The 12625-nt window shown below is 39.2% G+C and overlaps 1 protein-coding gene across 1 annotated transcript in view; it reads left to right on the top strand.

Annotated features, from left to right (window-relative positions):
- Positions 1–9275: 9275 nt before the first annotated feature.
- malrd1 (MAM and LDL receptor class A domain containing 1) overlaps positions 9276–12625 on the top strand; it is a gene marked incomplete at both ends in the record, with an annotated part of 40975 nt that continues 37625 nt past the window's right edge. The window contains 5 exons of the mRNA XM_083901519.1: positions 9276–9429; positions 10108–10239; positions 10323–10411; positions 10489–10656; positions 11953–12052. Coding sequence (XP_083757645.1) covers positions 9276–9429; positions 10108–10239; positions 10323–10411; positions 10489–10656; positions 11953–12052 — 643 coding nt within the window. The remainder of the gene's footprint in view (positions 9430–10107; positions 10240–10322; positions 10412–10488; positions 10657–11952; positions 12053–12625) is intronic.

Genomic DNA, 12625 nt, shown 5'->3' on the forward strand with positions numbered 1-12625 from the left:
TCATCATGGCAGTGAACCACTAGATGGTGCTATAGGATTGTTTTTTTAATTTGGCAAATAAACTGAATTCACCTTTTGATCTCCACATTTGAGCTCGCTCACTGGGCTTCTTCTCTGAGAAGTCAGAAATAATTAATCATAACAAGTTTAACATTTAACCTCTAAAACAAGTGTTTCTGTTCAAGAATGCAAGTTATTTAATATAATTTGACATCTTAATCAAGAAGTATAATACATTTGTTCATATATATTGCATACACTCTACATTTGTTGTTACTGTATTGCCTTATTTGGCTTTTTCCTGAAGAGAAATTGATTTACATTTCTTAATTAAGCTTGCTTTATTTTTTAATTCACTTTCTTCTTGTTTGTTCTGCACCACAGCAGATTCCTTCTGTGTAACTTGGCAAGAGAACAGATTCTGATCATTCTTATACTGGTAAGTTGTTTCCAAATCTGACTCTAAAACTTTGTCTTAACAAAAAATTGGCTTTGTGAACCCAATTCTTTATTTAGCGAGACTGGAGCCTCATTTCAAAGAGGGCAAAAGTAAACACTGATCTCTCTCACACAGAGAGAAAGATAGAGAGAGCGAGAGAGTATATAAACATACTTTAACCTAATTTATTGCTGCAGTCTTTTCAGATGACCTACATGGATCTTTGTGCATCTCATCACTTCTGCATTTGATATAAAACAGTTTAATACCACTTCCATCACCACACAATGATAATCTTCCAGGAGCAGCAGAGACGCCTGCGGCTTTATTTATTTTTTATTACGTTATATGGTGTCTATTCTGTGGGGATCACTGGTTTCAGATGATCTTGACTAGACTGTATCTATACTGTTTGGATTTCAGTCAGTTCCTTGATATTTTTATATTATTTTAAGGCATTGTTGAGCAAAATAGAGAAATATTGAGACTGGAAATGACCAAGTATCTTTAATTAAATCAGCCTCCCCCAAGTTCAGTTTGCGTTCATTCCCTTCTGCTCTGTGCATCCGCTTATTAAAGGCACCATATGTGAGAATGTGGCCAAAAATGGTTACTACACTCAAATTCAAAATACCGAGGACTTTTGGGTTTCGTTTTCTCCGCCATTGTAGCTCAGACTGAGACTCTACTGACTGCAATGGTTGGTAGACGGCGGTAGGTGGCGCCACATGCCAAAACATGATTTCAAAACATAAACACGATTAGCGGTCCACAAAAGATTTTTTTTAATGTGAATATTTATGCTGTACTGTTGTTGTTGGTGAGTTCAGTTTGTTATATGAACATTATTCCTGAGTCTCTGTGACATATTAGGAGGATTTTATGGCCAGTTGCTTTAGATTTATTACATAATGCACCTTTAAACAAGAGGACTTTTTTGGATTGCTTTTCCCGTCATTTATGTCTGTCACAAATTGATACCAAAGCGATTTGTTCTAGTGTCACAGACTGGCTTTTTAATGTTGTTTTATGTTGCTTAACATGAGGAAAAAACTAGATTTATGCCTGAAAAGTGTCTTAATACACTATAACACCACAAATAACACCCCAAACAAGGTATTATATTGTAATAATTATACAATATTTATTCATTCCCCTCTCCATTTTTAACATTTGACTTTATCTTGTGTGACAGACTCGACAGATTTCGATCTTCTGTGTTTTGTTGTTATTATTAATCTTGTTTAATTTGACACATCGGCACTCCTCCATGTCCTCAAATGATAACGTCCACATTCATGGATCCAGTATGTTCCCCACTCATTGCCAGAATTATAGATTCCTGACTATTCTCTCTCTCTCATAAATGATTACATCATCTGGGCCACTGATTAATTCATGCTTAAATTTAATTTCGGTGTGCTGTGCAGCCAACACTGTTAACACTGTTATGACATGCTCTCTGTAACATTGTCACTTCAAACTCATCTTATTATACATCCAGCAGCTTATTAGCATTTTACAAGAACGCTTCACCGCTGGATCATGACCTACCCAGCCCCACACTGCATATTTGTATATTGTCTAACATGTAGTTGGACAATTTTCTAGCATATATAGAACAGGTATGGATATTACATTTGTATGCTTCTGCAGCTGCAGACCGGTCATAATGCTATAGATGCTGTTCTTCTAGCTTGGAATTAGTTTTTTGCTGCCAAAGCCACATTTTCCCATCTGTTCACCCTTTTGTTGATTTTTTTTTTTTTATATGGACATAATTCACTAGCAGTCTGGGGAAAATGCCAGCTATTTTCCATTTTGTCCCCAGAAATATCAGCTAGTATTTAACCTTTCCAACCCCCCCCCCCCAATCTTAAATTGTGTCTGTGTGTTTTAAAGAAAGGTTGACGGATTTAAAATTAAACTCATATCGCTGTAGTGAAATGGCAACGATGTCACTTTCTTGTGTTGCTTTTTGTAAAATCCCCAGTTATTTCAAGTCGCATGCAGTCATTTAATCTGTAATTTAAAATATGCCACAGTCAGTACAAAATTGCAGCCTGTTACTCCCTCTAGTGGCTGTAGATATTGTACTTAGATATTTCAGATATTGCTTCCAAGTTTTATTGATTTTTCTGAAAATGGTAAAGCAAAATAAGCAAATGGGTAACAGGAGAATTGCTAATGGTAATGGTAAAAGAAAGTGGCACCATTTGCCTTCTCATCGGTAGACGTTAACGTTGGGACCCTCAATATCATATTTAAAAAGCTCTGTTTTTAACTTGCCCTTGTTAAACGCTACAGAGAATAGTGATATATTGGTTTTGACAAGTTAGAAGCAGCTTCTCCTGGTTGGGTAACAGTGTTAGTGTCCTGCAGAGGACAAACTGTCTCCGCTGACGGTCTCTGCCCCCCTTGAACTTTGCATGCAACCGTGAGCATCCGATCAAAAGCCCTGCACTTTGAGAACTCTGCGTCGACACGAGAGGGTTCTCCTGCAGGCTCAGTATAGAGTGCATCATCCATGACATTTAAACCAGTCGACCAAAGACACTTTTGCTGAGATATTTTGAGTCGCATTGTCGTGCCTCAAAATATCTTTCTGTGTGTTTTCTGTGCTTGTGTGGTAAAAAAAAAAAAGAGGGGCCGTTAAATATTCAGCTGCAGCATCGTTTAAAGGTGCATTATGTAATAAATCTAAAGCAACTGGCCATAAAATCCTCCTAATATGTCACAGAGACTCAGGAATAATGTTCATATAACAAACTGAACTCACCAACAACAACAGTACAGCCAAAATATTTGCATTAAAAAAATATATATATTTTGCAGACTGCAAATCATGTTTATGTTTTGAAATCATGTTTTGGCATGTGGCGCCACCTACCGCCGTCTACCAATCATTGCAGTCAGTAGAGTCTCAGCTGCCGAGCAACCACGGGTTGCCAGTTACGTCAGAAAACAAAACCTAAAAGACCTCGGTATTTTTAATTTGAATGTAGTAACCGTTTTTGGCCACATTCTTACATATGGCACCTTTAATACTAAATCACGTGTAAGCAACTCATCAGTCGAAATGAACCGTTTTCATGTCCCTATATTTTTTATTTTGTTGGGTTTTTTTGGGGTCAAAGTCAGTAAATCTTACGTACTACACTCAAATAATGTTTTAAAGGGTCCGTGCAGGTAATAAGGTACACTTTCTTGATTTAAAAGGTAACGTAGATAAACAAGATCTTCTCTTTTACAAAATTAATAACAACACAAGACAAGAACAAACCCATTTACAACCATTTGTACTGTAACTATTTTTAATGGCTTTTCTGAAGATGACAAATACCGTAACCCTGCAGTGAAGCAGTTTCTATTTTGTCCAAACTCAGTTTCTTTTTCTTTTATGGCCCACAGCTGTGTCGACACTTGTGAAGCAGTACTTTAATTAAAAGAAGGACACAGTGTGTGACACTGTATCAGTGATATGGTCTCATAATACCTTGTGCTCGCAGGGTGGACCGGATACACAAAGAACAAGACCGGGCCAAGCATTGATCCCTGGGGCACACACACTTAAAAATATAATACTAGATGTTTCTCTCAGTGGCTGGAGTTTGCTTTGGTGAGATATTTAAGCGCCTGTTTGAGAGAAAGTTAAGAAATGAAGCATCAAAACAGGATTTTTTTTATACGCAGGGCAGTGTAACGTTAGACTTCAACAATGAACTGGCAGCTGTCGAATCCCGAGCAGTCGGCTGTCACCATGAACTCCAAACACGGTTCAGTGCCTCGTATGTCTGAAGCTGTTACCATTAAAAAGAAATGGCTCGCGTAGAGCGGGACACAGTTGTCTGCGGGCCGATCCATAAATTGTTCATCACTACGCAGCCTTGTCGTCGTGATGGATGCATGTAAATGCCTCAATTACAGCGTGAACTCCTGCCCTGATGTCTCTCTCTCTCACATACACACAGAGACACGCGCGCACATGCATACACACCAGATGATTTCTCCTTATAATCCCTATACGCTGCAGCACTTGCATATCGAAAAGGTTAGAGCTGTCATATATTTATATATCATATTTATTACTCATGTACCATAGGATCCGTTTAAAGGGCTGTTTCACACATTTTTTTTCCACTTGGCGAAGAAGTGAAGAACAAACTCAAGATCCTTGTGATGCTGCTGTGTTCTATTTCAAATTCCCTTACAGTGCTGGAATAAAGGGGGGTGAAGTATTACTTTTAGTGGCTGTGTGTTTGTCTGTTGGTGCTTCCGAACTTGCACTTTCCAATTTCACCAACAGAGGCCGCCAGAGGCTTGTTTGTGTGAATAGGGTGAAGTCTGCCATCTCTGATTGCCTTGTTTTCCTCTTGAAGATCCTTTACTCATATCAATTGTTACAGAAAATCAGTGAAGAGCAGCATAAGGGGTTTATTATCTTGGAAGGAAGTGACGTCAACTAATAGTCTTGTTTTGGGAATGGGACCCGTTGTTTTTGATACCTCTGCCTGTGTTTTTTTGACTGACCAAACCTCTTAAATCTATGTCCCAGTTTTGGTTCTTCTGGCCATTGGTACTTGGCAGCTGGTGTGATGTAAATGTAGGACGTAAGTATTCTTTTGCTTCTGCTTTATTTATTCACTCATCGTCCACCGCTTTATTCGTGGGGTGCCATCACTGGGCCACATAGAGACTAATTACCATTCATTCACCTATTACCTTCAGACACCTATGGTCAATTTTGGTCCAGTGTGGCTAATCGCCATATATGCATGTTTTTGTACTGTGGGAAGAAATTGGACAACCCAGAGAAAACCCACGCACACAAAGGGAGAACATGCAAACTCCATGCTTGTTCTCTGGCCCAGGTCTTTCTACAAAAGCAGGAGCATTAACCGCCATACCAACCGTGTGGCCAGCTTCTCCTTCACTGATATGGAAATTCACATTTTAAAAAGAAAATCTAACCTGCAGAGGCCTCACGTGTTAACTGACTTCCTCAAAGCAACTTAGTGGATGACATTTTGGGCAAAGTGGCTGTTAAATCCTGACAGGTGCTGGCGGCATTGTGACAGGACAAAGATTAGGCAGTTGGGACGCGTATTACGAAATGTTTTTAATGCAGACTCATTTTCTGGCTCGTATTCCTCTTATTAAGTTAATTTGTCAACACTTGGGCTTACTTTGTGACACATGCCACAGAGCACTGCATGAACTCCACCCCCCTCGCTGTGTTGATTGGAGGTGCAGAGTGAAGCGTCACCTACAGGTACACTGTTAGAATGAAAACCCCAGCTGTTAGCATCACTTCACTTGGCAGTGAATTACTGGATTCAGTTTGGAAGGGAATCAGCAGGTGCTGCACTTGGACTTGGAGCTCGAGAGGGATTGTGAAAGCAGATTGGCTGCATTCAGAACATGGGGAAAATGTTAATCAGTCTCAATGCGTTCTAATTACCACGGTGTTGAAAGGCGCCAAGTTGAGGAAATGCGATTATAAAAACAAGAACCTGAGTTTAGTTTCTTTTTCTCTGCTGTAGAGCCCCATTTCCGATAAAACTGCAATTACGCGGAACAGTCCTTTATACTGCTGCCGAATGGAGATGTGCAGTGACATAAAATGCGCTCTTCACTGAAACTCCCTGCTCAAACACACCTGATAAGCCTGATAACGACCCATTTATTTGAATCAGGTGTGTCGGAGCAGGGAAAACACCTAAAGATCCCCAGGACCAGGGGCGGGAAACCCTGTTTTAGTTGCTGCCCTGTCTCCAACACACTCGTTGACGAGCTGACGATTTGAATCAGGTGTGTTGGAGCGAGAAAACGTCTAAAACCAGGACTGAGAAACACAGTGTTAAGGTAAAACCTATCACTTTTCATTACTCTGGTCACATAGTCAGCGGCGCAACAAGGTCAAAGACAATCAGTCTTTGTGAAAACATGATTTCTTCTTTTCAGCATGTACGAGACAAGACCATACATGTCGAGTCAAATCTTTGACGAATAGTTGCACTGGTCACATCGGCACCTTGGAGCCTCGGTGATAAATTTGTCTCATTTATCTCACTGAAAACGCCGTTTGGCTTTGACCTCAGTTTCGCTCACGAAGGTTGAGCTGAATTACAAGAGCTTTGAGGAACTGACAAGCTGTAAGGGGGAATTATCTCAAATTAACAAGGGGGAGCGGACCAGCGGAGGGAAGCTCTATTAAAATCGTGCCAAATTCTTATCGACAGGAGTGGATTTGACTTATTTTAGCCAATCTGTTTGTCTATGTAGGTGCAAATGGGAATATCACAACTATAGGATTGACTGGCTGGAAAAAAGAGCCTGGACTGGTGCTCACATTCATGTACTCAACTGTCAAACACCCTTTTTTTTAAGCTTCATTGGCATAAAAATAAAAGTTCTTACGACATAATGATATTCTTATCAGCTTCCAATATGGGTATCATCAACTGCATGAGTAGAATCAGGCATCTGTGTGAAAGTAACTTCCCACTCTCTATTACTCAGCATCAGTGGACCACAAATGCTGCCCATTATACAGACTAGAGTAGATTTAAGGGCCAGTTAATAGCATTTTTGAGTGGTTATTGGCACATAATAGACGATAGTACCAATACTGGCTGTTTTTAGATAAAATAGCATGGTTTTTCGTAGCCTTTTATTTGTGCTTAAGGCTGCCATCTTGTCTCCACAGCTGCCTGGACAGACAAATGACGTCCTTTCTGGAATCCAAAGGCCCCTCCTGTTCCCTGACTGATCGGTAAAGAGACGGGGGTGAGCTGACCTTTACTCGATAATTCTGTCGTCACATAACATAATCTTAAAGGTGCCATATGTAAGAATGTGGCCAAAAACTTACTGCATTCAAATTCAAAATACCAAGGTCTTTTAGGTGTCGTTTTCTGACGTAACTGGCAACCCCGTGGTTGCTCGGCATCCGAGACTCTACTGACTTCAATGATTGGTAGGTGGCGGTAGGTGGCGCCACATGCCAAAACGTGATTTCAAAACATAAACATGATTTGCAGTCTGCCAAATATTTTTTTAAATGCAAATATTTTGTCTGTACTGTTGTTGGTGAGTTCAGCTTGTTATATGAACATTATTCCTGAGTCTCTGTGACATATTAGGAGGATTTTACGGCCAGTTGCTTTAGATTTATTACATAATGCACCTTTAAAGTAAGAGTATTAAAATGCTCGATTGCTCTAAATGTTTTAAGGTGACGTGGTAATGTGGTTATTCTGCACCCTTGCAACTCTGATTGGATTTTATTTGAAAGAGTTATTTGAAAGTGAACAGAACTTAAAAAAGAAGTCTTATCCCTCCCCTTCTCTCTATATTTTTATTTAGATTTATATTTTACACCCGCGTCCTTCACATAGTATATCACCACATAGAAAAGAACAAGGACAAATGGACCAAACAAAACGAGCAAAGCAGCAAAGAGGCGGTTTAAACTGAACATAAATGAATAAATAAATGGATAATCAGTAACATAAATAATATATTGAACATATAAAGAAAATAAAAACATCCTCCTGTGACGTACTAGAATCTCATCCCTGTGAGAGTGTTTTATGTTCTCACATTTTCTCACAACTTCTTTTATTCATTTAAAACTCATTCTTTCCTCTTAATTGGTGCCCGTCCCGATCCCTGAACATATTCTGAATATTTTGTGGTAGCTGATTATTACTGGCTATGAGCATGATTTGTGCTGTTTTTAAATTGTAGTGTGTCTGTGAATTTTAATATGTTTGACTGCAAGTAAAATAGAGTGATTATGATCCAAATAACCTACACTATGAATTACTACTTATTACCCTTTTGTTGTTAGTTGATTAACAACTCGTTTGACACATCCAAACTCATTTCCATCCCATTGTTTTCTGCAACCTGACTGTTTTTTTTTCAAATAGTTAATGACTGGGATTCAAAAACAATTTAACACACACATTTCTTAACATGATGCGTGCTCTGACTGCCAATAGAAACAAAACAATATCTCCTTGTCCCACTGTGGAGCCATTAAGCCTTACATTGTTTCCCAAGGTTAATTTCATTTGAACTACAGCAACTACAGCTTAATTCCTGCACTGGCTTACTGCTAATATGTCCTGTCCTATTGATTACTGTGAAACTAAATTACGCCTCACTGTAAACTGAGGTCTTTTAGTCACCGTTTATTATTGTGTTAGTGGCTCGTATATCTCACTGTGGCTTCTTCTCTCCCCTGTTGCATATTAAATCCATTAATTAGTTGCATCTTATTTTATCTTGCTGACAACATTAGGCACTCTCTCTCTCTGCAGGCTCTTCACACCTTGTCGGGTGAATAAAAACAGTTTGTTCTCTCTGTATTTGAATGTAAATATAAATGTTTTTGCTCCATTGCATTACATTACAGGCATTCAATATTTTTTTTTCCAGTATTTATACTGTAAGCTGACAACAAAGCATATTTTCCAATATCCTAACTATAAATTAAACCTTTGGCCCAAACCCAAGTCAATAAACAACCTCTCTTTTAATAGTTTGTCTATTTCCATTCCCCTTCCACTGATGCATGGTAAATACACACAAGCAGCAAAGGGAGTTCATGGAGCAACAGCCATAAAAGCCATTTATTGCCTTTTACAGTCTGTATCATGTACACGCACACGGGATCATATCAAGATCCAAGTGGAATAGTACACGGTGAAGCAACGCTCTATACCTCGAGTTCTCGGAGTTTTAAGCCCATGTCGTGACAAAAATGGATTTTGTCGGAGGTGAAAATAACAAGGAGTTCTAGTTGAAGGACATCATGAACAGGATTATGGCGTTGCAGGGTTTGGTGTGGCAGCTATTTGCCTTCTCTCTGGTGTTCACTCCTGAGTGGGTGCGTGGGTTTACCTGCACTCAGGGTTTGTCATGTGTGCCAGAGGATTGTGAGTGTGACTTTACTGCGGACAACTGCGATGAGGAAGACTGTGAGTACAAGTGGAGAATGCACAGTATGTACTGTCATGTATAACCCTGGATAATATGAAGATAATAAAACATTTAATATGCTGCTCGCTGGTGTGAAAACAAATGTTCAAGGGATTGAATAGGAACTGGCCTCATTAACTGGATCAATATTGATTTCCTTAATGTGATATTCTTCCTCAAAATGATCAAGCCTATTAAAAGAAAGAAACCTATTTATTACCCAATACTACCTCATTTAAAAGAACCATATCATACCTGTGACTAAGCTGGCTTATACGGAAGATGCCCCTTTTTAATAAGGCTGTGTTTTGTGTGAATTTAAAGATAAGGACATTATTTCATTCAATGTTTGTATTTAAGAACCATTATGCAAACTGTTTTAATTGGTGGCATTTCGAAGTTATTAAGATCTGAATAGAAACAAGTGTGTCATACTCAAAGAATTTTAAATTTACTGTTGTTGTAAATACCCTTTTTGCACAATTGGCTTGTATTTCACTTAGTTTTTGAGCTCTGCTTTGCTGTCGCTCCAGTAGTACCCTATCAGGGTACAAGCACTGTACCTTTCTCAGTGTGTACAGGTACATTTTTGTCACTAGGGGTGCAGACGTGTGTGCTGAGCTGAAAATGTGATTCATGGTGGTAAAAATGTCCACTGTCCCTGTTTTCTGTTGAAGGTCCTGGATATAAGAGGTGTAACTTTCAGGAGGGATTCTGTGAATTCACTCAAAGCTCAGAGACGTTTTCTGAATGGACGAGAACAAACGACGTCCCCGGACTGGAACACGACCACACCAACAACACATCAGGTTAGTAGCATTTTGACACTGAATGTATTTCATTCATTTCTTCCTCATACACCTCTCACAGTCCTCCTCTCTGTCCCCTTTAGCGTACTTCCTGTCTTTGTTGCCTGTTGGAGGAAACAGAACCACGGCAGACCTGATTGGCCCTGTTTTCCAGCCCAGTCACACTTGTCAGGTAACAAGATACAACAGCAAAAATCTATGAACATCACAGTATCATCTAATGAGCGTCCTGTCATTTCAATTCAACAGATGAGTTTCTACTATTACGTGGCGGCAGCACACGGAGATCTACAGATCCTGGTTCAAACTCATCCTCTGGCTCAGAGCACAGTGTTGTGGAAGCACTCACAACAACAACCACACACGGAAATATGGCAGCAGGCAGTCATTCACATTTCCAGCAATCACAGTTTTCAGGTCTGTAAGGTTCACAATTTACTATAATTACATTTTATTTTACAGGGTTTTTTTTTTAGTGAGGCACACAGAGGAGTAGTGGGGAGCATTATTGCCTCACAGCAAGAAGGTCACCGTTTTGAATCCTGGTTTGACCAAGGGCCTTTGTGAATGGCGTTTGCATGGTTTTCCAATGTGGAAGATAAAGTGTCAGACAATTAATGAATATGTTTCTTAGATTAGATTAAAATTAGGAAAGCAACTAATGATTATGTTCACATTAAATTCATCTATTCATCTTTTTATAGTTGTTTTATAAATGTCTGTTTGTTTGTTTTGTTGAAAAACTTATGAATCTTAAATCACATATCTCGTTCTCAAATATATCTCAAACCAATGAATGAATTACTGAATAGTTGCTGATTCATTTAATAATCAATTTTTAGTTGATATTGCAATAGATACTATATTTAACATACAAGACAAACCAGCTTATTGACATAAATATTTAAAAAAATGACATGGCAAATTGTTTACTGTGTGATATCAGAAGCTAATATAGTGGATTTTCGCTGCTGTTCGATATCAGTATACTATCCTGAAGCTGATAAAGTCATCACAGCAGAACACCAGCGTCACTACAGGAGCCATTTATGTGCGGTGAGAAGGTACTGACCCGTTTGGACCTTTCAGTGGCCATCTGGACTGGTGCAGGTGAAGCCCGCTGTTTGCGTCCTTCCTCTATCAGACAATGTCAGCATCTCCCTTTTCTCAGACTTCACCATCTGTCACTGAGTGCGGCCAGCACCGTTTCATAACGTACAGTAACTCCCGCATCAGTACGGGGGGTAAAGAGAGGTCGGCTTACTGTTAACATTCACGTTCAACGCCGTTAATCCACTTCATGTCTCAGAGACAGAATAGATAAATGGGTTTTTATTTGCTGATTTTCCATTTCAGGCAGTTTCTTTAATTATGTACATTCTTAGAGTAAATGCATTGCAATTCTTTATGAAAAAATGTGTTTATTTAAATATAAGTCATTTTGTAGAGCTGCAGCTGGGTATGTTGACAGATAATCAAACTGATTTCTGGCTAAAATCCTGAATAAACAGTGATCTAATTTCATTATAATGTGTTTAATTTTATGTCCTCCCAGCCCAGAAAGTCATGATTTATTTTCTTTTTTTGGAAGAGGCAGCACAAGTGATGACACAATCCACCGTTTGTTTAAATTATCTCGATTTTTTAAAAATAATTTTCATGTACAAGTGTGTCGTAAAATGATAAAGGTAAAAAGGTGTCGTGTTTTCCCAGCAGGTCGTTGTTCGTGGGGAGTTTTCAGCCGACAGTGACGTCTCCGAGGTCTTGGCCATCGACGACCTATCCTTCGGTCCCGGCTGCCTGACTGTGACTGGTACTGCTACCATTAATAATCTTTCACTGCACAGACAGGGCAGGTTCAGACCTTGACATTTTTGAAATATCACCACGCATAAACAGGCCGCTCCACACTTGTTTTGAATACTAACAACAGAGGGGAGACACTGAAGCACCCAGAAAGTGATTCACAACAGAATAACTGGATCATTAAAACAGTGCTAAGCACACTGAATAAGAATGAATATGAATCTCTGAGTTTATGTCTTCTGTAGTGCACTAACTCTTACTCAGTGATGAATATGATGCAGTTTTTGGACTGAACTACATCATATTGTCTTGGTGACATAGATTTTTTAGCTACATGCACAAACTGTAGCGTCTGTACATCTTTAATGATCCTTCTAATATATGATCCTCTGCTTGGAAAAATCCAGTCGATGAAGCTTCTTTATCGAGCGTCTCATTTAGGCTACAGTCTGTGGCCTTTATTTTAAGTCTCTTTTCCTGGTCGAGCATCAAAGCTGCTCTGGAAACAGAATGTCACAGTTTGATGTCAGTGGTCGGAGCCAATTTTTTTTTTTTTGTGGATCTTTGCCAGAGAACTGCA

Source organism: Microchirus variegatus (assembly GCF_963457635.1).
Source record: "Microchirus variegatus genome assembly, chromosome: 15".
NCBI lineage: Eukaryota > Metazoa > Chordata > Actinopteri > Pleuronectiformes > Soleidae > Microchirus > Microchirus variegatus.